This window comes from Chaetodon auriga, chromosome 21, assembly GCF_051107435.1.
Source record: "Chaetodon auriga isolate fChaAug3 chromosome 21, fChaAug3.hap1, whole genome shotgun sequence".
Classification (NCBI taxonomy): domain Eukaryota; kingdom Metazoa; phylum Chordata; class Actinopteri; order Chaetodontiformes; family Chaetodontidae; genus Chaetodon; species Chaetodon auriga.
In genome coordinates, this window is record NC_135094.1 from 6171528 (window position 1) to 6195733 (window position 24206).

The following is a 24206-nucleotide window of genomic DNA, read 5'->3' on the forward strand; positions in this document are numbered from 1 at the left end:
CTTAAGACAAATCAAATTCTCTGGGGAATTTCAGGTATATTTCTGCTGCCAATGTGCAAGTAACATATTTTATTTTGAATAGTACTGTATTGCAATGGGTTACATGTTTTGGTAGCTGCTAAACAAAAAATATGACCCTCACTATAATACGAAGTGTCCCAAATTTTAATAGCCACAAGCAAAAGTTGTGACCAAAATTGTAAATGTGTGTAGTTGCAGTAGTGTCTTACTGCGGCGCACAGCAACACCCAACCTGCCAATACTTGGCTAGTCTATCAGAGAATCTGATGGGGAATCGTTGGTCCATTGCCTTCATCTCCTACAATGTTTTGTAAATTATTATTATAAAGAATGTCTCGGTTGCAGATGCACCACCCAGTGCAAAAACTTTATGGGATAAGTGTAACTCAATCTAAAATTTCATGGTCTTATAATTAGTTTACTGTTTATATGCTTGTATCAGACCCAATAAACCATTTCTTTTTGTAATCGCTTTCAGCTCAATGTTCGATTTTCTGTGTTAGTAGCATATGACAGGTACAAGCACCTTCAAAGTACTTTTTTGTTTCATTAGTGTACTTTTACAGTGTTGTCAGATTCACACTTTAAAACATTGGCTAAAAATTGGTTTCACTTCAATAAACTTTGGCTCAAAGGGTCTCAAACTACTCCCAGTAGTAATTTCCTATTCTTTGTAAATGGATACTCTTTCCTACTACTTACTTCTAATTTAATAAGCATGTGCATTAACTGAAGAATTTCTGTTTCTTTTGCTAAATTTGTTTAGTTTGGCAACAGTGAATATAGCTCTGTGATATGACCTGAAGGACAGAAGTGACTCTTTTTTTTTTCTATCAATCTAATTTGTATTACAAAGAAACTGGAGATGCCGGCTAAATTTCTCGAAAAATTGTTAATGTATACATGTACTCAATATATACAAGGACTGTCTCGTATCCAAAGAATCCTAACAAATAAAAACCCAATAATTTCAGACATAACCAACATGTCACACATTATTTATTGTCATGTATTTAATTGCAGTAGCTACAATATTTAACAAAGGTTTTAAGTAGAACACATTCAAAGGCAAGTTTCATTCAACAGATTCACGGGAAGAAAAGTCATTTGACATAAAATAAGACTGATATGGATGTTTTGTTTTCATGTTTGCAGTCTAAACATTCATTTTCTTGGTCACGTCCCCTCTGGAACTGAACGGTGACTGACAAAGGCAAAATGCAAAGTTCTGAATGGTTGCAGGCTATTAAGACATGCAGCTTATTAGATCAGATGAGAGCAATAGTGGCACTGCTTTGCATTGAAATCTTGCTGAAAAGTAAACCCCTTTAATAGCCACCAACAAATATGTACACCACAGCCTCTGGCAGGTGAATGTCTGGGACTCCAGAGACACACACTGATAAAGAAGACTTGACACAGAGTAGAGTAAGTACTGTAAGCGATGACTGTACAGCAGTGTAACTGTTATGAAATGGCAACCTTACACACCCCGGAACAAATGAAGCAGAGCTAAGTGAGTCTGACAAACAAGAGTATACTGCTGAAGCCCGATCAGACAATTCACCATTGTTTTTTGCTGTCCAGTTTTGTTCAGGAAAAATCCACCCAAATGGTGATCGTTTACGGTGCCAAGACTGCGCTCTTGACAAGAAAATCTGGCAGAAGCGCGTATTCTATTTCTGTGTTTGTGTGGGCTGCAGTGCAATCAATTCCAAAGTTCAGGCCGATATTGTCTGACATAAATCCACAGTGGATGTGATACTGGGAAATGAATGTGCTCAAAGCAAAATATTACACTCTTCTGTCAGAGATTTTTTTATCACCCGCAGGCCACAGGCCATGGAAACCCTCACAGGTTAGCGTTTTTATTGATTATGAAATCCAAACCAAAAGATTTTTGGGTAGATTTTTCCTTTAAAACACTTCTGGAGACATTTATAAAACAAATTTGGTGTTCAAAAATATCCTCAGGTGGTTTGGGAAGTACTGTAGAAATAAGTATATATTTATCAACAATATGGCAATTTTTATTAACAAGTGTTAAGTCACCACCACCTTTGTTTCAATTTATGTAGGCGTATGATTGTATTTCACAAGTGTCATATGAGGAACTCCAATTTTGTACATGAGCTGCAGCTCTTTCCAAATTAATATTGACTGCAGGACAGAGCATTATCACCTTATCCTTATGTCCAAGATGAAGCCGCTGCAGCTCTTAATGCAGCTGCCATTACTGGCTGTTAAGCTCATCTTCACATTCACACAGGCCAGCTATGTGGACTTGTGGTAAGAGATGGGAACTAGCCAGAATCATTGCATCTGGTTTTAAAACTGTAAAAGTCAGTCTGAATAAGTTCATTTACAAATTACTAAGTTGGTTACGATGCCGTTTAATTCAGAAATTTTGTCCAAAGTACATTGCCATATCAGGCACTTTGAAAGTCTTTGGCTTTCAGAACACTTTCACAGGGAAAACCCTTAAGAGCACTACAGGCTAAAAGAGAGGCATCATCTCATTGCTCATCACTACGTTTAGGCATGCCCTGTTTAGCTCTGGGAGAAGCAGCCTTTAACCCAAGAGTGCAGTGAGGTGTGTTAATTTTTCAGGTCATGAAGAGTACAAAAAAAAAAAAAAACAGGCTTGTGCAAAGCTTCTATTGTTCACAGTTACACAAAAAATAAATAAGTCAACTGAATGACTATTGACAGTGTATGTTGGACGGAATATTAAATTCCTAAAACGGTAATAAACCAAAGGTTCTGGCTTGGGAGGGAGCAAGGTTTTAGTCAATTACTTTGTTTTACAATTCAAAGTAACTAATCACCAATCAAAGTGGACACTGGAGTGCAAACGAGGCTTATGAGCAATAACATGTCCTTCTGAAAACATAGCTGCTGCATTTGTAAGTAAAACATATCCGTTCTGAGTAGTGGCATTATGGAAAACCTAAGCTGTCAAGATATCTTAAGGCATGATAGCCCTTTTAGGCAGGGAGTTTGTCAATCTTCAACTGCATTGTGGGGTTGCTGAACACAGCCATGATGCCTCTGGCCCTCCAGCAGAGGTGCCTTCGGTTCATCTCTCAGTGCTGGCGTTTCCTCCTTCTCTCTGGGATGATTTACTGACTGTCAAGGCCCAGTTTCCTTCTGTATTTGTCCCCTTTTGGGTCAACTCCCAACACTCTCTCAGTTCCCGGCTGTGTGATCCTGCCCTCTCCCTTTCTTGATCCGCGTGGTCAACGCCCGGGCCCCTCAGTCTGGGCCAGCCGCTGTCGTGACCCCTCCTCACTGCGTGCTCCCGGAGGCGAGCGCTCGGACCCGGTGTCGGCTGATGGCGTCCTCCAGGAATCCTGCTACCTTCTCACTGTCCTCCTGCACAGCACACGGGACATGTTTAAGGCTAAACATGAAATCCCATTAAATCACATTACATTTATCTATTGTTGTTGATCAAGAACAAAAATAAAGACGCTTTACCTCATTTATGAAGGCATAGTGAACAAGCTCACTGGCAAGGTCTTTGGAGGTGTCAGCTGAAAGTTTCACATGAAATATTTCAGTGTGATGAAAATATATAGAGTATGTTTTTTTCAAGGATAAGGAAGGTGATTTTCTATATTTTTCTTTTTGTCAACAAATCCCATAACGCATAGAGTTTGTGTATCCAAAGTCTGAGATACTGTAGTTTATTTAGGGCTGGGAGGTTGGACGGTTATGAGAGACAGACTGACACTTTGGTGGCTTTCATGGACTTTGCAGACAATAGAAAAATATAGAACAATATTGGCCACATCATTACTTACTTGGAAGGATGTCACAGCTAAGCTGCCTATGAAGTTTGTCTTCCATCTTCAGAAACAAGGAGAGCTGGGGGGGGGGGGTCAAAAAGTCAAACTGGAATTATGTTTTGCCTCAACTGAACAACTGAACTTCTAAAATCAATGTTGCACTGCATTGGTACTGTATGGAGATCAACATCATTGATTATTATTAATAATAAGAAGCCCAAAAAAGACTTTAAACTAAAATTGGCAAAGTACCTGTAATACTATGTGACTCACATGAGTTTTGGTCCCTTCTTCATTTGACTCCAAATTACAGTGCATCTGAACAACCTGTAACACCAGCAGATAATAAACGCTCAAGAGTGTAATAAGCACAGAAGAATATCTTTAATATGATTTGATGGATAATAAATCGCATGATAATAATAAAAATAATAATAATAATTGCAGGTCTTGTTACATATTTTACATAAACAACACTTTCGCATCATCTTTGGGAAACGATGCTAATTACTGCTAAACCAGAAACAACCAAAATACAATATATAAGCTCATCCAACATAGACATACAGCCAGATCTACTGTCTGAAAGTCTGACCTTCCGGCTTTCTGTCTCCTGGGGTTCAGGGGTCGGCGTCTTGACTGTCTCAACCTGCTCCTGCGACAGGGAGAGGGCTCGGGGGACGGGGTGAGGCCGAGACGAGGCGAAGTTCATCAAGGGGTAGATCCCATTCCTGAAGAGAGGAGAGGATGTGGAACTTCATGCTGCAGTCACAGAGTCAACACTGACACAGAATGAGTCATAAACTGCCGTTCCACTCACTTGACATCCTCCAGGAACTTGTCAAGCTCCAAAGGGGACACATGGGAATATCTACAGACATGAGGGAACAAGCAGATGAGCATAGTCAGGGTGGCGCCTGACATGTCAGAGGATATTCAGCAGAGACATGAGGTGCTTGTGTGATTTTACTTGAGCTGGACTCCCTGTCTGTCTTCATGTTTGATCTCTGCCATGACAGCGTTGGGGTCAAAGGACTTGGTTTTCTCTTCCACACAGTTTTCTGGAAGCAAGTCTGTAGACGCAGGACATGTTTGGACGTTAGTGACCTATATATTCAAACCTTAAATTATCCACTGCATGCTACAGCTAGCAAATACACTGCATAACCCATGATAAATAACACTGGCTGCTCAACTCAATTACGAATTTTGCATGAAACGGAAACATACTTTTGGTTCAGGTCTAAAACCTGCTTGCCAAACACTTGCAAGCGACAGAAAACGATCTGCTGCACACAGGAACAAGTAAGCATCATCATGGGGATTGAAAGGGGAGACTCTGCTGCTCGGCATGTGGAAGTGAGAAACTCACACTGGTTGTTGATGAGACAGTGGGCGGCGAGCAGTTTGAGGGAGTGGACCTCGAACAAGACTCGGTGGAACAGAAGGTCGTGAGCTGTAGGACGGAGCTTGGCTTCGTGACACAAACAGGACTGGGTGAATTCCTGCGGGAAGCAACGAGACACTGAGTCCAGCACGCAGCTACACGGCTGTGCAGTATGAGTTAGTTTCCTGAGTATCACTGCATTTGATTTCATGTTTTACTCTCAAACTGTGCAAAGTCTCTGCATGGGGTAGGCAATCAACCGGTAGATGCAAGGTGGTATGTGTAGGCGAGTGTTAATAGAGTAGCGTGGTACAGTTTGTCTTCCATCTCCGTTTCCTCGGTTGCACTGCTGTGTATTTAGGACATGAAGTATTTTTGAGACTTACTCTCATGAGAGGGTCTTCCAGAGATTGACCTGCATTGACGATGGCCTCCTTGGACACAGCAGTATCTCCATTGGCCTGGATCTCCAATACTGCCATCTAGGGGTGCAAATAATCTGTTAACACAATCACACATCAACACACACGCAGAGGGGAATCTTGCAGATCTGTTTCTCTCACCTCCAGAGCACAGATGCCAAAGGAGAAAATGTCAATGCCATAATCGTCTTCGCCAGCTAGAAAGAAAAAGGAGAAGATGAGGGAGGCGAGACACATAGATAACTTTAAAGAGAAGCTTATCCCAAAATGAAAACGCAGTTATTTACTCTCAGTTAGCTCGTGCAACCTTATTACAGACACAGAATAAGCCACAGCGGCACAAAACTTCCCTTTAAATGCCTCCAAATAACTCGTGCGGAATAATCTGAATGCTTTGTGGCCAGCCGATTTCACTGTGGCTCCAGTAATCCTGATATTTACCTCATTATCTCCCACAATTACCGCCATTAGGTCAGAGAAATTGCTGCAAATTGCTGCTTGTTTCAGAGCTATGCAAAGACCCTGTCAGCGGCGCTCTTGTGGGAAAAGCGTAACATGGAGCGACAGGCACTAACTTGCCGTCGGCTTGGTGATTTTTTCCAACTTCAGTAGGGTTTAAAATCACATTAGACTGAGGAGGGAATGAGTGAGTTTATACTTTGGGGTGAACCATTCAGTTCAGAATGAATGAAGGCAGAAATCGAGCTATAGGAAAACTACACTCCATCACACTTACCTCCATATTCTGGAGCAAAAAAATGAAGATTCCTCTGCTCATCGCGATGCTGCCTCCCTTTCCCATGGACACTGGCATCTGGAAACACTGATTAGACAAGACACAGACACCATGGAGAGATTATCTAGGATAAAGTGATGATTGATAAGACTCCAATGAAAACATAACTACGACAAAATTATCTATTTCTTACCATTAACAAATAGCCGATGCCACACTGTGGAAAGAAAATTAAGCGTAATTGAGATATTTATTCTGTTCGTAAAGCTGCAGAGATTCATTTATTGAATCCAGAAAGTCTCCACAATCCACAATATGTGTGGCCAGTGCTGGTTGCAGTAACATAAGAAGCCCTGCTGGGAGCAGACCTGAGCCGATCTTGATGAGGCCGTTGTGCTGAATGAAGATGGTGTCGCAGGTCAGGTTGCCGTGGATTATCGGTGGGTCGCAAGAGTGCAGATAACTGCCAGAAAACAAGACAAACATCTGGTTAACGTAAAGGCTTTGATAATAGACATCTCTCATGATAAAAATCCTGGGGGAGAAATGAGTCAGTACCTGAGGGCAGAGAGAATCTGGGTGCACCACCTCTTCCAGGCCTAAAATGTAGTTGAACAGAGCAACATGAATCCTCCAAAGACACAAATTTGCTCCATATGAGGGCATATGGAAATTTCTACTGCACTGAATTACTCTATAATACACTATTTCTCCCTCATTCTCAGGAGTATATGTGAAGAACACTGACTACAGCGCTCTTACAACACTTCTTTTGCCACCGATGGTTTTGCATTATTGAATAAAAAGCAGCAGATGTAGAAGACAGAAAGAGGAGAGAGCTTTGGATATATGTCTGAGCAGACTGAGCCACCAGGGTGTCCTGTTACATAATCTATAATCCTGTGGGAAATATGATCTGAATCGTGATTGGGCTGCAGTACCCCCTGCCACCACCATAGGATATAAGCACACCAACGCAGGATGTGACTAACACTAACCTTCACATTCATGGTCTTGTGGTTCTTCTTCGTTTTCTTCAGAAACTGCTTAAGGCTGCCCGACGACATGTATTCTGTGATGAAGATAACCTGCAGGTGGAGGAAGGAAAACTGTTAATGCACATGAAACGAGAGATCAAAAGAGGCTAAAAAAGAAAAAAACGCACCCGTGCTTGACTCTCCTTCATGTCCAGCCAGTACTTGTGGAACTTGACGATGTTGGGGTGTTCGACCTGCATCAGGTTCTCAAACATCTCCTTGATCTTCTCCTAAAAATCACAGCGGAGGTGGTTCACATCTTCACATTACATCTCGGACCAAATAAGCTGCTTCAATGCCTTAGCCTCTGTTGTTTCAGGACTTTTCTTTAGCAAAAATGGCAAAAATCCTCATTGCTTGTGTTAATTTTCTTAAAAGTTTTGGGCTTTGGCATCTCAGACAAAATAAGGAACTTTACTATGTCACCCTATCCAGGGGTGGGGAAAGTCCGGCCTCTGGGCCACATACGGCCAGTGAAACTCTTTGATCAGTTTTATGCAGTTAAAAAAAATCAAATATAATAGTAGACACATCCTTCTAGATGGTCCCTGAATGCATCACGCACACAGCTTATCTTATTGTCAAGCCAGTGCGCCTAAATTAGTTTGTGAGGACGAGCTTGCAGGGATGAAAAAGGCCAAACTCGAGTATCATTAGAGCTTGAAACATACTAAACCTGATGAGCTGCAAGCACAAGAGTTTAGATCCCCAACATGCAACTTTAACTAGACCACATTCTGCCAGAGACGATGTTATGCAGGCAAGTTTAGTGGTGAGCGAGCAAACAGCTAAGAAGGCCTGTCTGTGTGATTTGGCCTTCATCGTGGACATAATCAAGCACCTCCCAGAGCTGAACCTCAAGCTCCAGCCAGCTTCTCCGCTCTCTGCGTTCATTTGTGAAATCATTTGATGTGAAATTAAAGCTGAGGAAAATGCAACTGCAACAGAGCAGAAGCCTGCCATGACGTCTGAGTGTGCTGGAGAGAGTGAAAACTCCTTCAGGAATTTAGCGAGAGGTTTCATGGCATGAAAAGTAAACAAAAGCTATTTAACTCAACAGCTACCCTGTCTAAAGTGGAACCAGCTGATGTGCAGGACAGGAAACTAAACGAAATCAATGTGCTATAAAGCACCAACAACCTCCCTCTGCTTGAGTTGCGTGAACAATACATCCTGAGGATTTTCCCCTTCTGAGGAAACATGCACTGAAGTTTGCATCTCATTTTCAGACAACCTATTGTGAGCGGCTCTGAGACTCAGTTCTGTTCAGGACTGACTGACCCAAAGCTGGAAAACCAGCTACATGTACCATCATCACTTCCATCTGACATCAGACACCCTGCCGAAGAGAAGCAGCACCAACCACTGCATTAGAGGTTAGTGTATATGTGTGTTCAATAATTTAGTATGGTCCACAGAGGACCTTCAGAAAGCTGATGGGAAGAAGGTTCCTCAGTCCTGCCTTAGGCTCTTCATGGACATTTTCCACTATTTTAACATTTTAGAGACCAAACAGTTGGACAAGAAAATAACCAGCAGATAAATAAATCACAAAAATTATAATTTATGATCTCCTACTCAAGGTCCTGGTGTGAGTTCTGTTGCAGAAACATGATTTTGTGGGTTTCAAACAGGCACAAAACAAAGTAAATGTGTTATCTTTGTATTTTCAGACCTGTTCTTTAATTTCATTATATTAATATGAGACTGCTCAACCGTTAATGAAAAAATAGGATAGAAACTGACTGCTCTTTTGTAAGATTATGCCCGGTTAAAATCCCCAATGATCTTATAGCACAAGATGAAAATCTCATTAAAATACTTTTGGCTGCGAACGAGAACGCCACCACAGAAATCGCTGCAGGCAAACCCTCCAACAAAGGATGATCCGGGCTGAAATTGTCAATGAAATAAAATGCATGGAGAAACCAACCCTCATTTTAAGCCTTAGACATGAACAATGTGTAAAATGATGGAAAAAAAAATGACTAACTGTGTGACTAACTGTAAGCCATATTCTGCCATTGAAAGACATGGTTCCAGTGCAAAAAAAAATAAAAATAAATAAATAACATAATGATTAGTTGCAGCCCTAACTCTCAACTTTCAGTCACTCTAAAACCACCATTTATTTAAATCACAGTAAATACAGCCTGTCTAGGTTGTCAGGAATAAGAGCCACAATACCTCCTGTGCTTTGAAGACCTTCTTGTCCGAGAAGAGGACCTCGTTCCACACCACCTCCACGCCCTCCTCGGTGTCCATGGCCAGAGAGGCGCTTTCCACACCTGGGACATTACCTTGGCTCACCTGCAGGGGGCAGACAGAAACACATATGGCATTTAGCATACTGCAACTGCAAAATCTGAAGTACTCAGTTATTGCTGTCCTAATTTTATACTACAAAGACAACAATAAAACTGCATCAACTGATTTCCTCTGCCACTCTGGGGGAGCTATGAACACAACAGTAAAATGCAATCATCTTACAAAGTTTATATGGTAAACGGAGCAGCATTTGGAGTTGTGTTTGTATTTATTCTCATTTAGCTTGATGTTGTATCTCCTCGCTCCTGAAGGAGGAGTCAGGCTCTTTATCTGCTAAATGCTCCTGCTAGTCGCTAATTGTGTCTGCTCTTTAGTAGCGATTCAACGAGAGCTGTTAGACTTCACCAAAAACCAAAACAACATGCTGAAAGATGCTAAAAGCAATGCCCAGTGCTCATGTATTACTAGTGAATATGTATAGCGCAGTGGAGACCCGGTGGCCGCTATTGGCAGCCCAGCGCTGCTCGCTCTCTCCACCTACACCAACCGTGTTACAGCTGAGAACTGCACAGTTGGGTGATAATTATCTGGGTTCATGACTACAAACGACCCATTTTAGTACACAGATAGCTTTAGAAAAACTAAGGAAACGAGTACATTTCAATTCTGCAGCTCAAATACAGGAACAATGATGATATAATTTCTCATAACGGCATAATTGAGGTACCGAGACACCCTGCTAGGACTGCAATCATGGCTCGGGTGTATGTAAGCCAGCAGGTGTCCCCTGAAGACTCACGGTTGATTGTGCCTGTAAACTCTGCAGTGCAAAAACAAAGCAGAAAAGCTTTACCGAGCTCTCGCTAAAGCATGTCTGAAATGATTACACGTCACCCCTGCTGTGACTAATAATATCTGCTAAAAGCTCCATATAATCCATTCACGGAGATCTGACATTGGCAGCTCCATTAATAAAGAGCTGAATCTACTCTCTGTGAGGCATGATTTCTGTTTAAACGCCATCAAATTCAGTTTTCCATCCATTAGCGCACGAGAGAGCACCGGCGTGGGTAGACGGAAGATCATTCCCTGTGCTGAGGTTATGTTAAACACTGCCAGCCGGCCATAGCGCAATGACAAAGAGTAAAGAGGGCCGACAGGATGAGCAGCAGCTTGTGTAAAGAGTGACGAGATGGATTAGCAGGAGAGGGAGAAGTGAGGGGATTGTGGATGAGGGATTTAGAGAGATGAGGAACAAGATGGAGGAGGTGGCACCGGAGCTTCAAGAAGTACAAAGGAAGGAAGGAAGGAAGCAGAGTTGAGCGGAGCGAGGAGGCAGCGGCTCGGTCTATAATCTGGCACTGCAGACAGCTCCGGGGCTCCATCATGGTGAGCTGCAGACAGGCTCACCACAGGATATTGCTGCCTCAGCTCTGTTGACCTGATGGAACCTTCTGATATTTATATATGACAGAAGAGGTTCGATGAGTAGGAGGAGTGGATTCAGGTTAAAAGTTCATGGCTAATAAGCGTTAACCATGATGCAAGACCCTCAGTTGCTACTACTCTGGAATCTCGTCAAGTTGATGGAGAATTGGCATCATTTCCAGAGGACGGCGGTTTCAAACTGTTTGATAGTTGTTCAAGGATTTACCAGATTTAGACATGTCAGTATTTTTCCACACATCACTACAAATCTTTCCCCTCTCCAGCGCCCTGACCTCTGACCTCTTTGAGATTTCCTCATGACGATCAATAAAGTATTAGCTCCATAGTTCCAGAGAACACAGAATCATTGATCTTTGTATTGATGGCCAGAACTGAAAACTGTAAATCGGTGGTTTCCAAACCCCTGGGGCGTGGACTGGTACAATGCCACAGAAGATTTGCAACCAGGCCACAAGGAAATGTTATGATTAAAAAAAATATTAATCAGAATTACTAAACTTTATTGGCTTTATTTGCTGTAATTACCTTGAACTTCTTTCAGAACAATAAGTGTTTAACAAACTGTTTGCCTTCCTTTGATGGTTTCCAACTGGCAGTCTTGCTGATATATAAGTGACTGATATCACGCCGTGGAAGGCGACACGCTTTTTAAATCTTTTTCTAAAACATTTTCATGCAGATATCATTCAGTTTGTATTTATCACAAGCCGCACATGTGGGCATATTGCTCATATCTTGCCTAAGTGAAACATAAATCCTTGCTATCATGTTTATTTTTTGCCGCAGCTTGTGTAGAACAGCGACATATTAATTCTATTGAACTGAAGCCGTCTGCTTTCAAGGCAGGAGTTTTCATTCTTTCAGATTAGGGATTTTATCATGCGCACAAACAGCTGCAGGAGCAGAGGAGGAACACTGAGCTGCTGTCCCTCCTTCATGACACTTTTTGTGGAGCTGACTGTACCCAAAACTAAAGAACGAATTGCTGATTTTAGACTTAACAGAGACGGCATCACAGACAGTGTTACACATGACTGTCAGCTCTTAGAGTTACTTAGCGACAGTGTTTGACCATGAGTCAGTTATTCTTAGTCATTTTTATCAATGTTTAATTCGAAGTCTGCTGACCTTTTTACTATTCACTGGCTCAACAGCAAATAAAAGAGAAATAGCAGTGGGATCTGAGGGTTCTGGGCTCTTTCTGTGACCATGAACCTTCCAGACCACATCTGAGCAAGTGCTTCAGGACATCACTGAGCTCTACCTGCCTGTAAAAACAGTCGCTTTATCCCACCTGGTTTGGCTCTTCTTAGTATTTATTGCTCCACGTCTTTCCTCCATGCATGTCCCCAAGCAACTTGGGGACTGATTCATAAGAACTTTGCTGCACTGTGCTGCTGGTGGTCAACTACTCAACAACACAGGGTATGGAGTGGATTTAGTGGCATCTAGCAGCAAGGTTGCAGATCACAGCCTCACCCTCCCCTTCCCAGCATGCAGGAAAGCCCCTCTGTAGAGCCAGTTTGGTTTGTCCACTCACTTTCTGCCAACTGAATCCAAGGGGCCCAAACCATGAAAACAGCTCTCATCTTAAAGTACACATAGTTCAGTGGGTTCAGCCATTTGAAGAACATAAAACAGATCCGTATCAACCAGCTGCAAAGCAAACCTCTAACAGTTTGCTTGTTGAAACCTGCTCTTTAACATTTCCCTCCCTATTTGTTCACTAACCTGGTCCTGTATCCTCATGGTTCATAGAAGACACATGTGATCTGTGCCGTTAGAAAATAAGCATGCACACCTGACACTCCTCTATCATCATCATTATCATCTTAAAACGTCAGCGGGGGGTCTGCAATGAACAGCTGAGAACTGAGCTCCATGACGGGGAAGCGACTGAACGACTATCATTTGTGCTTCTCTTTGGACTTGAATTACTACTTATTACGGCTAAATGCTAACCATTGATATATCCCACAGGGCTCCGCTTGTACCACGCTTCCTGACATCATCATCCGGGGCTCGGCGCTGAATGGAGTCAAAAACGTCCCTCTGTATCCGGCTCAACAGGAGGAGGTTTGTTAGCCGAACCAAACATGCTGAGGACAAACAGCAATCAGAGCAACCACAAAAGCTGCTATAAATACTCCATTTTATATGCCGACTTTTCAGCCGCCACAGATATTTTCATGAAATAAACCCGCCTCGAGAGGAAGAAATGTTCCACAGAATGTTTTTAGCTGCTGCGGTTTGTTTATTGCTCAACCTATACAGTGCAGCTGCAAAGCTCCCTGCAGGGGTTTCTTCACAGGCAGGAGAGGAGACATGACATATAATCTCACTACTCCCACTCTCCAAGACACAATAATCTGATTAGTGCTATTACAGAGCTGGAACACGGCGCTCTGACCGGCTGAAGAGTGAGGGGATTCCTTCACTTCAGCAGCTATCAGGAGGGAATCGTGTCAGTTTCCCTCTGCCGCCAGGGCCCGGCTGTTGTTTGTTTTCTCTAGATGTTGAGAAACACTCGGTCCCCAGTCCCAGCATCGGCGTCCCAGGGGTCTGTTGCTCGGTCGCGGTGCCGTGAGACTCGTAAACACCCCGCTGGATGCTCCACTGCCATTGGCGGCTGGAAGGGAGGTGGGCTCAGGGCGTGGAAAGGGATTTAAGGATTGTGTGTTCACGTCAAAACAACTTCTATTCTGATGTTTGTTAACATCCCAGCTGGATAAAACTGGATCTTCAAGGCTGTCACCCTAACCTCTCATTACCTCGCCACACAATTTATTCCTCAGCATTTTTCACTCACATGAATGCGTTCTTGGATTGCTTGTCTTTTATGTCGATTTGCAAGAGCAAAATACGACTTCAGAGCTATTTCAAGCGTGAGATATCTGTTCTTACTTGCAACACATCACCCCGCCACGGTTAAACAACTGCTAACAGCTTCAGATGATGTGCACAGCATTATGTAGCTCTCACTCAAAGCCATACAAAGGGCATTTTGTGCAATATAATCTACAAAACAAGGAAAGTTAATAAACCAAATAAATCTCCACAAATCTAAATGGCATCTTTCATTGGCGACTTCACTTTCCCATCAGATCCTTATTGATCAGCGCAGCAGATTTCCAATCGCAAACTGGTAGAGAGCTGGGCTAGTTGTAGCTAATGTTTTATCTGCTTTAGAGAAAGACAGAATTAAAGAGCACATAATATACAGTATTTGGGTGCACATGCTATTTTCAAACTTGTATGTGATTTACTGAAAGTTCAAGCTCTAAGTAGAGGACATCAGCCACGCAATCGATCCGAACTCCATGACGGTTATAATACAGAAGCTGCGGTCTGTATCAGCGTTGAATCGTACCTTTTCTCCACCCTATTTAAATAAATGACCGTCGACTTGAAGCTAAATCCAAGCGGAGGAAAAGTGCAAATCATCTCCTCGACAACACGATAACAAACGATGGCTGGACAGGTTGCAGTGACAGTTTCATTGCTCGGAATTAAAGCGGGGTCTCTTTTCCATTTGGCACCGGGTCAGCGAATTATCTCAAAATGAGAAAAGGTGAGTGATGAGTCAGCCGGAGGCAGGATTAGCAGAGACGTAGACGAGAGGACTAAACTACAGCGTGATTGAAAGAGCGCCTTTGTCTGAGACTGCGTGTGGGTCCAAGCCTCACAGTGACAAAGAGCTTTGTCTCTACATTTCAGTGTCTCGCCTCATACCTCCACGATGAGCTGATACGCCGCACAGCGTTAATATTTAATAAGCAGATTCTGTATGGCAAAAGGCTACACCCAAGTAATCTGCATTTCGCTGTACTAGATACTCGCTAGGTGTCTGTGCTGTATGTAAATGAGTGCCAGCTTCTTGGTGCTTTCTTTCTCTCTCTCTCTCTCAGAGGTTTCACCGGCATCAAAGTGGAGCGCGATCAAAGAGTCACAGAAGGTAGAAAATCATTTCTAACTCTGGGATGTGGAAGGAGAAACTCAAACACGGTGACACATATCGTTAGTCCAAAAAAATAATACTGTTACTGCTGTCATCTAAAAAAAACAATACAGGCAATTAGATGATTCTGTCTGCTTTTGGTGTTTTTTGTCATAATGTCATAAAATGCTGTAAAATGAATATTGGACCATACAGTATCTGTATGCAATCTTTCATTTCCTGAGCTTTGTAGGCCAACTTTTACTCCTAGAGGACTTACAAAGTAATGAAAGTAGTAAATTTGCCACATTTTTTTCAGTCTTGGCTTAGTTTACAGTTTAGGTGAGGGAGCTCGTAACTGCTGCTGAGAAGATAGATTATTGAGTCATAATTAAGCCTTTTTCAAGTACAAGAAATAGCTCATACTGTTTGGTCACAGCTTCAAAGTGTGTCAATTAAACTGCTTCATTTCGTTTCACTTCGATCAGCCACAACATTAAAACCACCTGCCGAGTCCTGCGTGGGTCCCCTTCGTGCTGCCAAAGCAGCTCTGACCTGCTGAGACATGGACACAGGCCTTCTGGGGACGTCCTGTGGAGTCTGGCGCTGGGACATTGGCAGCGGATCCTCCGGGTCCTGTGAGGTGTGAGGTGGGTGGTTCTGCCGCATCCTGTGGATACTCGATTGGACTGAGATTTGGGAAGTTCTTGAAGTGTTTGTCACTGCCATTAGGCAATGCCATTGCCATGAGGGTGTTTAGGTTGGTGTTACACTGCGTTGTAACAGGATGATCAGTGTTATTCTCTTCACCAGTCAGTGGTTTTAATGTTGTGGCTGTAAACTGAACACTTGGAGCACAATTTAAGATATAATTCATGATTACTTTGCTTAATTTGTCATTATTTCTGACATTTCATAGACAGAACTTTTATTAACTGATGCAAAAAGCCCATCATAAAGACAGAAAAAGCTGTTTTGTTAGATTTTTTAAGTATTACAACCACACGCATCAAAGATGAAAAGCTGCCTGTAAACAGATGATTAAAACCAGCTAAAACATCTGACCAGCAGTCAGTGGAGAGCCAGATTGAGGAGGCCATCACATCAAAGAGCACGGCCACAATTTTGACCTGATCATGGCGGATCATCGAGTCAAAATCAGGTCAGGAGCCAAATTACACGACAGGTCATCGTTTCTATAATCCTCCTCATGAAGGCTGTGAGAGTGCAGCTGAAAGCTCCAGAAAAAGCAAACAAGTGGACCTTCAGTCAAAGCTTCTCTGTCAAGCTGCAGCCTAACAGGCATTGACTGAGCAGCACTTTCCCTCAGATCCTACCTGCCTCCTGCTCGTCTCAAACCCAATTCTTCCAGTTTACTTGCAGGCTTTGTGTTAAACATTCTGAAGTCTCATGCTGAGATAACCTTGACGATACTGTCAGGGTTATTTCACAGGACTCTGCTCTCTCAGGCTCTGTAGCACTACATCCTTCCTACCTTCCTTTTTCTACTATAAAACACTGTTCTGCCACACAGACATGCTAATGTTTTAACACCAAAGCAAACCAGACTTCACTGAAGAACCCATCGTCTCGCACTCTCCTCCTGGCTCCCGCCCGGTCAGCGTCGGGGCCTCGAGCTGCTGACCGTCGGCTGACCTTCACCGGCTAACTGAGCCACTCCACGGTCCACCTCCCGCTCAGTCTCTCGCCCCGGGATGTCACATGTGTGCACACAATCAGGTCAGCCTCTCGGATATTGTGTGTGTGTCTGCTCAGTGTGAAGAACAACGTGATGGCACAAGCCGTGACAAGTCAGGCAGGGGGCAGGAAATGTGCGACTCAACCGTGCGCGCTCCACTTTAGACAGTGTGGGTCTGCTTGGCAGTTTTTTTTTGTTTTTTTTTTACTCATCCCACATTAACTTGTCTGGAGCATTTTCTCAGATTAATACCCGTCACAGGCCACATTATCTAAATTAAACTGCTCGACTCCGCAGGACGTCAAAGGCTCGACGTCTTTCAAAGGACGCGGAAGGTCATGAGCAGACATTGGACGCATCGGCCCTCATCACGTCGCACTTATTCATTTTCTCAGGGAGCAGTTAAAGCTCGCCGCTAAGAGGAATGTAGGACAGCAAGGCGGGCTATCAGAGCGGGTGGATACAGAGCGGAGAGCTGCTGCAAACAAACAGAAACAGGACACAATATTGTCAAAACACGGTGAAAAGCAGGGGAGGTTATTCAGCCTCTTTTCATGAAGCGCCGCTGATAACAAAAGAACAATTTCACGTCCTGTTACGTGACCGCGGTGCACATTGTGAGACTGGAAGATGTTCGGGTTCTGCAGATGCTGTGCCTTTCAAATTTAGCTTCTTGTTTTGCAGTTCAGTCTGTTCCAGGGCTACGAGATTAGCCGCGCTGTCCTCGCTCCCATTGTCACTGGGACAAAGCCGCAGATTTATAAGGCCAGCGGGAGAGAGATGGCAAAACCACGGGTGCATTCAAGAAGTAAGACGCTGCTCTGGCTGGGCCACGATAAAGCTTTTCCATATTTACAGTGATTCCTCACAAATGAAGCTCTGATCTCTGGTCTACCTGCAGGGCAGAGACGGGTGGAGGTGGATCACTGACTGTTAGTGTTTTAGATACAGTACACATGCAGGAGGGACTGTTATAATTCAGCTTTCAACAGTTTTATGCAACAAAAGTCATGAACGAATAACTTTTTTTAGGAAATCAGACTTATTTATTTGCAGAGGGCATATATGAGGCTACTTCTTTGAACCACACTGAGTTGTTGTTATTCTACTGCTTCATAGCGGTAACAATACACTTATTTCTAATTGATAATGCCATTTTGATAAATCATGCTCTTCCTCCTGTATCCTGAGGCAATACTGTCATCAGCTAACTTACTCTTTAAGAGCTAAAACTCAAAATTTACATTCAAATACATTCAAAAATGTTGATGACTGGTGTCAAGACAATAGTACAAATACTGAAATAGTAACAAATCCCTTAGACACCTCCAACACTTGACAGTTTTCAATACCATGGACATATTTTGGATGGTTCAGTTATCATATATATTGCATACTTGCTATTTGGCTAATTGCTTTGTGCGTTACACTTTGCAAATAAAAAACAGGGAGAAGATAAAACATGAAAATTCACCAACTCTGAAGTGGATCCAATTATTTCCTATGATGAATCATTTAGTCTAAATCAAATCATGAGAAATGCCCATCACGATGCAACGCCCTCAAAAACAGCCCAACACCCAAAGAAATTGATGGCTTACGCTTAATTTTCCATTGCTTCCCGAAATGAACACTAATCATTTCAGAATCCAGCTCTGCTTGAGTCACAGCATCCCTTCAAACACTCTGAGCACGTGTTTGTCCACGTCAAACCTCTGAACCTTCGTGGAGCCGAAAAAAACCCCTCCGCCCTTTGAACACACATCCATCAACCAATCAAACATTCCTGTGATCAAGGGCACAGAAAGAGCACACGGTCAGGGCCATTTTATCTGCACATTTACAGTGTGCGTTCATTCATTTCCCCGCTCAACCTCTTAAGACACAGAAGATAAGGACTGACACTTGTGACATTGAAAGGGTAAAAGGAGAAAGTAGATAGAGATTCACTTTCCTGCTGTTAGCAAATCCAGCATGGCTTGGAATAGAAGTTCAGCAGCTGATGACAGGAATTTAACTTGTTTTTCTGCCTCATTCGTGAGTGAGATCTCTGTCTGTTAACCGGGAATATGAGTAGCAGGTCTCATCTGATAAGCATATGAACCAGCATCTTGGCTCGGAGACATCAGGAGAGAATAGGAAAGGCCTACGTGGGAGAAAAAAACACCCAGTTTTATCACACCTCAGCAACCACATGGCTCTGTTTGCCTCTCCGCCAGTGTGAGAGGTTAAAGCCGCATAATGTGGCGAGATAAATCATTATCTGGCTCCGCTATCAGCGCAGGATTCTCCGTCCCGGATTTTTCCCCTCAAAGAATCACTAGAAGTTATCGCAGCGCTGCAGTCACCTATCTGATGAGAGTTACGCTGATTTCACAGGACAGGTGTGAAAGGGAGGGGAGGGCGTGCAGCGAAGGTCGAGAGTCGAACTCACAAAGTCACAAACACGGCTGATTAGCATTTTTCTGCTGGCGCTCCACGAAGCTCTGCATACGTCTTGGTCGTGTTTTATGGGTTTTTGAGGCCAATATCAATATTTTAGACAAAATGTGATAACAATATATTGGTCGATACTTAAGTTACTTTTTTATTCATTTATATAGAAATAAACATTGCATTTATTTTAGATTTTTGCACTACTTCATTTATTGTTCAGTCTTTGTTTATTTTTTTTGTCTTTTTTGTCCTCATTGAGCTCTACATCTATTTTTCTATGCAAGTGCATTGAGTGCAATGTTTAAGTCAGATTGCTTGTATGTGAACACATACTTGGCCAATAAAGCCGATTCTGGTTCTGATTTGTTTCATGGGGTCTAATGATAACGATGTATCAGACGAGAATGTGAAAACGATGTTTCAATGGGAAACAGGTCATTCATAGTCATGAACTTTACTGCTTTAGTTCTCCCTCACAGCTTTAATAGCATCATTTTTTGGCCACAGCAGGCAGCTGTTTGCAGTGAAGAAGCTCTAAAAACCCACTGCTCAGCACCAAACAGCAGACAGACACAGTAAGCGACCAGCTGGTGAACACAGTGGAGCGTTTAGCAGCTAAAGAGACAGATATTTCCCTCAGGAGTTGGTGGAGACCAAAAACTGAGCTAAAAGTGAATACTGAACTCACATTTATCAGGTAGACGGAAACACGACTCCAAATGATAAATAATAATCAGTTGAAATATTTACCAATGGCACAATATCTGTGTGAATCTGTGTGAAGTAATCTGAATATTGATCTATCTAGAAGTCATAATAACACATTTTTTGTATCAGTATATAATGTTTTTGTGTCAGACCATTCACATTGTAATTTGTGCTCAGTTTATCGATAAACAGCTGCTATTGCGTATGTTTTAGTTGTATGACGTGTGGTACGATATGTCCATAACACAACCTTCGTTCAAGCGGGAATTATCTGAATCATGTCTAATATTTGTGCTTCATTTCACATTAATTAATAATTCAATTACATGTCGGGACAAATATGTTTAAGCCCGTGGCGAGGCTTCCCTTCCTCCCCCGTGGGGCAGTCCCAGGTTAACAAGCTTGACCTGCTGTGGGTGTCTTTTTTAATGAAGCAAACAGAGCTTGGATCAAAAGGGGGTCCGGTCTTGTTGGATCCCTACAGAGCATCAAAGCTTTGCAGTCGCTACATAAGGTTAGTTTGTGCAGGGAGGAGAAGCTTGTCGATAAAAACACAACCTGAAGCATGTTGGAATTCCTCTGCCTTTGCTGTGACATCTAGCTTGATTTCAGCCCCTGTTTAAAGGGAAGCTGCTGGTGGGACACAAATTCCTTACAGCAGACATCAGTGTTTAAAAGCATTTTGTTTACTTCCTGGTTGATGCTGCAGTGATGACTCGATTGGACGCAGTCTGACCAGCAGACTCAGATTTAATCTCGCTATCTTTCCAGCAGCAGCAGCAACATGCAGGAAATTTCCTTCAGACCAACATCCTCACGAAACCTTGCGGCGATTACCCTGATTCATTAATTTCACAGCTCCTGCAGAGTTAGATTCTCATGCTGAGTCATAATTGTGCAAAATCTGCATGAATCATCAATGACTTCTCTCCTCTCAGGGACTGATTGCTTGAATGTTACAGCTGCTTTCCATACTCACAATCCAAGTCACATTCACTCAGTAAGGCAGGAAGTTTTCTCAATGAGTTACACAAACAGATTTCTCTACAGCCCCACCACCTCGGCCGCTCCCGCCAGGTAAAGCTGCCTTTTCCCCTCGACTGACTCCCACTTCTAAACTTGTGAGTGACGACTCATTTCCAGCGTCTGTTTTGAACAGGAAGATGCTCTTTAAATATTGGCCCAGTCCTGGTGTCCGGCCTTGCAGACTCTGACTCAAGGCCAGGATGGCTCCGGGAATTCCCACGGCGAGTTATTAAGGGCTTTCTCGCACTTAGTGAGCCTTTCATGCATACTTTCCATCAGTCTGCGGTCAGTGGTGAAATGTAACTGAGTGCATTTACTCAAGTACTGCACTTTAGGTAGTTTAGAGGTGCTTGTACTCTACTTGGGTAAGAACTTTATACTTGTACTCGACTACATTTGAAAGGTGCATATTGCACTTCTTACTCCAGTTCATTAATCTGAAAGCTATACAAGACACCAAGCTACTTTACAAATAAATATTCAGCATATTTTCTGCATGTTGTTTACATTTTTGAGTACATTTTTCTAATAATCTTCTAATGATTCTGTACTTTTGGCCACTTGGGTGCAGAGCAACAAGCTTTAGCTTTAATACTGCAGCATAAAAAGTCACTTAAGTGAAAGTGTTGGCATACAGCTGCTCATTTATACATGCAGCTAATGTGAAGCAATACCAACCCTTTAATGTGAGTTGTGTTTCTGTGCACTAACTGAGCAGGTACCATGCAGTCGGTTCATCAACTTTTAGTTGGGTTGAGTATTTTTACACTGTGGTATTGGTTACTCAAAATGAAGGATCTGAACACTTTTTCCACCTCCGTCTGCAGGGTTGGACCAAAATCATCAACAAGCAGGGCTTCTTTATTCTGCAAAAGCATGAGTATGTTGATGTGTTTCCATCTCTTTAACCCCACTAATGATTTTTATTGAGAAAGTGATTAAGACACAGTTTTGAGCCTCATGTTTTACTGGCCACAGAAATGCCTCTTGTGAAAGCGCTGCTTCATTCTCCATTGAACATTTGGAGTGCTGGCAGTTCATGACGTCAACTAGAGTTGTGAGGTTTCGGTGCTTGGGTCTGGGGTGGACTCTGGGAGTGGGCTGCTGATTCGCTGAGGCCTTGATATTCAATCACTTAGTTTCACCCGCAAATTCACTCTCACATCTACAATTTTGGCACCAAAGGACGACTTTGAAAGGAAGGGAGAAGGCTTACAAACCGAGGAGGGGGTGTTTTGCAATTGGTCACTTTTTTGGCAAATAGTCCAGTTCTTGGAATAGAAGCAGAGGTTCTAACTAGGCTGTGTGTGTGTTTGCCTCGACTTGAAACTGCCCCCCCCCCCTTCCCGTTTCTTTAAAAAACATGTGCAATTGACTGAGTTCTTGGAGAAGCTTAACAGGGTCTGGCAGAATCCGCCTGAGCATTAAAGCTCTCCATAAAGCGCGGTAATTTCTGCCCACTGGATTACCCAACTCACGCTTGTAAATCCACACACACTGCTTGCTTCATTGCTACTACAACCCCAGCGGAAGAGCAATATGTTATGTGAGCTTCACCGACCACACCCCCCCCCCCCCCCCCTCCTCTGCATCTCCAGCAGAGGTTACTGCAGTACAGCTTTCCAGTAAGCAAAAGGGGTGACTCGGGGTAAAACCTCAAAAGACTTGGCTAAGAGTGCAAGGGCTTATTGAGTATTTGCCACAGTAGCCACCCAGCGACTTGGTTTGAGCGCAGTAGCTGCATGCTCGTGCATGCTCGTGCATGCTGGGACTGAAACTGGCTTACAACACTGGAGGCAGGGGCAGGAAAACAACACTGTCAAGCAGAAGAAACCACTTATGGGCAGTGTGAGAATGCAGTTAAGTAGAAGTGTCTCTCTTACAGCTATTGTTGCATTTATAGGCCTCAATTAGTCAAGTGGCTGATATTGAGCTTGTTAAGAAGGCCCCATGTGGAGAAACACAGAAGGCTGAAGGAAAGTAGATATGAATTAGAGGACGGAACAGAAAGAGTTGCGTTTATCATGCGGTGTTTATCTTCCAGAGGGATTAAGCTGAGTAGTGAAAGTCAACCTGAACTGGCTCTTCAGCACGTGGTCAAACAAAAGCCTGTTGGCAGACATGCACAGAGACGGCAAGCTGCTTTTTTAGTGCCTGTTACTCTTATGTAACATTACAGACAAAGCTCAATAGGAGTGTCTGTGAAAGCACCACGTGGGGGGTTAGTGTGTGTTTAGCTAACCTCCACTAACCTGACCACATTTTCTGCACAACGCAGAGAGGGCTACAGTGTGTTGTCATCACCACTGCAGTCATAAGCAGGTGTTCAGCTGCAGTTTACATCCATGTCTGTCCAGAATCGTATAATGTACGTGATGAAGGATTTGGAGGAATTTAATAACAGGTATTTTTTGTTGAAATGGAAGTTATCACTATGTTGACATGTATGATTCCAGTAATTTCCAGTGAGAAACAGAAAAATGGCAGAAAGAAGAAACAGAGGACATGACCTCTGAGTCCATCACCGTGTAGCACAGGGTGGGGGGCTTTTATTCACTGGCTCCATATTTAATTCATCAGCCATCCTCCTGACTGATGGCTGCTGGGATGCACCTCTAATTCAACCACGGCTTCCGCATGAGTAACCTGCTTTACTTTCAGCCGCCTGAGCAGCACAAACAACACAGGCACATTCAAATTCTGAATGCAAATTGGACGGCGTCTGCCACACAGGGACAACAGCAGATTTATGAGGGAGGGGAAGCGTGATTTCAGCTTGTGAAGCAGAGGCCGGATGCTGTTCCAGCTCAGGAGGAGAAGGGCTGCAGGTACACGACGAGGCCTCGCACAACAACACTGGACTAAACATTCAGAGGAACTGATGGTTTTGTTCTTATGTGATTACGCAGGACTGTGTGTTCATGCTGCACCTTCGTTTGCACAGCATTAAAGACAAATGCAATGTCTGCAATGGACAGATTACCACCTAAGAGAGGTGAGAATGTCAGCTGTGAATACAGAGTAGTTCGACTAGTTGGTAAACAGGATGCATCATGCTGCTATTTACCATAATTCCATTTCTATTATGTGATTTTGGGGCTGTGTGACAATTATTATTCCATTAACATTAAGCACACTAAAAGTTATTACTGGGGAAAGAGCATTCGACCAATTCAATAGTGTTTCAATCAGGGTGGGAGCTATGGTGACGCTGAAGGGAGGCTTGCTTTTTAAAAACGTGAAACATAATCTTCAGCCCTCCAACCAACCCCGATAATTTATTCAAGTT

At 43.1% G+C, this 24206-nt stretch overlaps 1 protein-coding gene across 2 annotated transcripts in view; it reads right to left on the bottom strand.

The window, feature by feature from the left end:
* Positions 1-1002: 1002 nt before the first annotated feature.
* The window catches only part of nrbp2b (nuclear receptor binding protein 2b), a 35485-nt gene continuing 12281 nt past the window's right edge, over positions 1003-24206 (bottom strand). The window contains exons 2-18 of one of the 2 annotated variants that reach the window (XM_076761272.1): positions 9582-9704; positions 7523-7624; positions 7356-7445; positions 6916-6956; positions 6726-6820; positions 6551-6574; positions 6358-6444; positions 5763-5818; positions 5586-5681; positions 5185-5317; positions 4783-4885; positions 4633-4683; positions 4408-4543; positions 4065-4139; positions 3828-3891; positions 3502-3557; positions 1003-3396 (exon numbers count right to left, since the gene is read on the bottom strand). In XM_076761272.1, the coding sequence (XP_076617387.1) occupies positions 3310-3396; positions 3502-3557; positions 3828-3891; positions 4065-4139; positions 4408-4543; positions 4633-4683; positions 4783-4885; positions 5185-5317; positions 5586-5681; positions 5763-5818; positions 6358-6444; positions 6551-6574; positions 6726-6820; positions 6916-6956; positions 7356-7445; positions 7523-7624; positions 9582-9704 (1419 nt within the window). In that variant the 3' untranslated portion in view covers positions 1003-3309. The remainder of the gene's footprint in view (positions 3397-3501; positions 3558-3827; positions 3892-4064; positions 4140-4407; positions 4544-4632; positions 4684-4782; positions 4886-5184; positions 5318-5585; positions 5682-5762; positions 5819-6357; positions 6445-6550; positions 6575-6725; positions 6821-6915; positions 6957-7355; positions 7446-7522; positions 7625-9581; positions 9705-24206) is intronic. The other variant, XM_076761273.1, reaches the window with a different exon arrangement.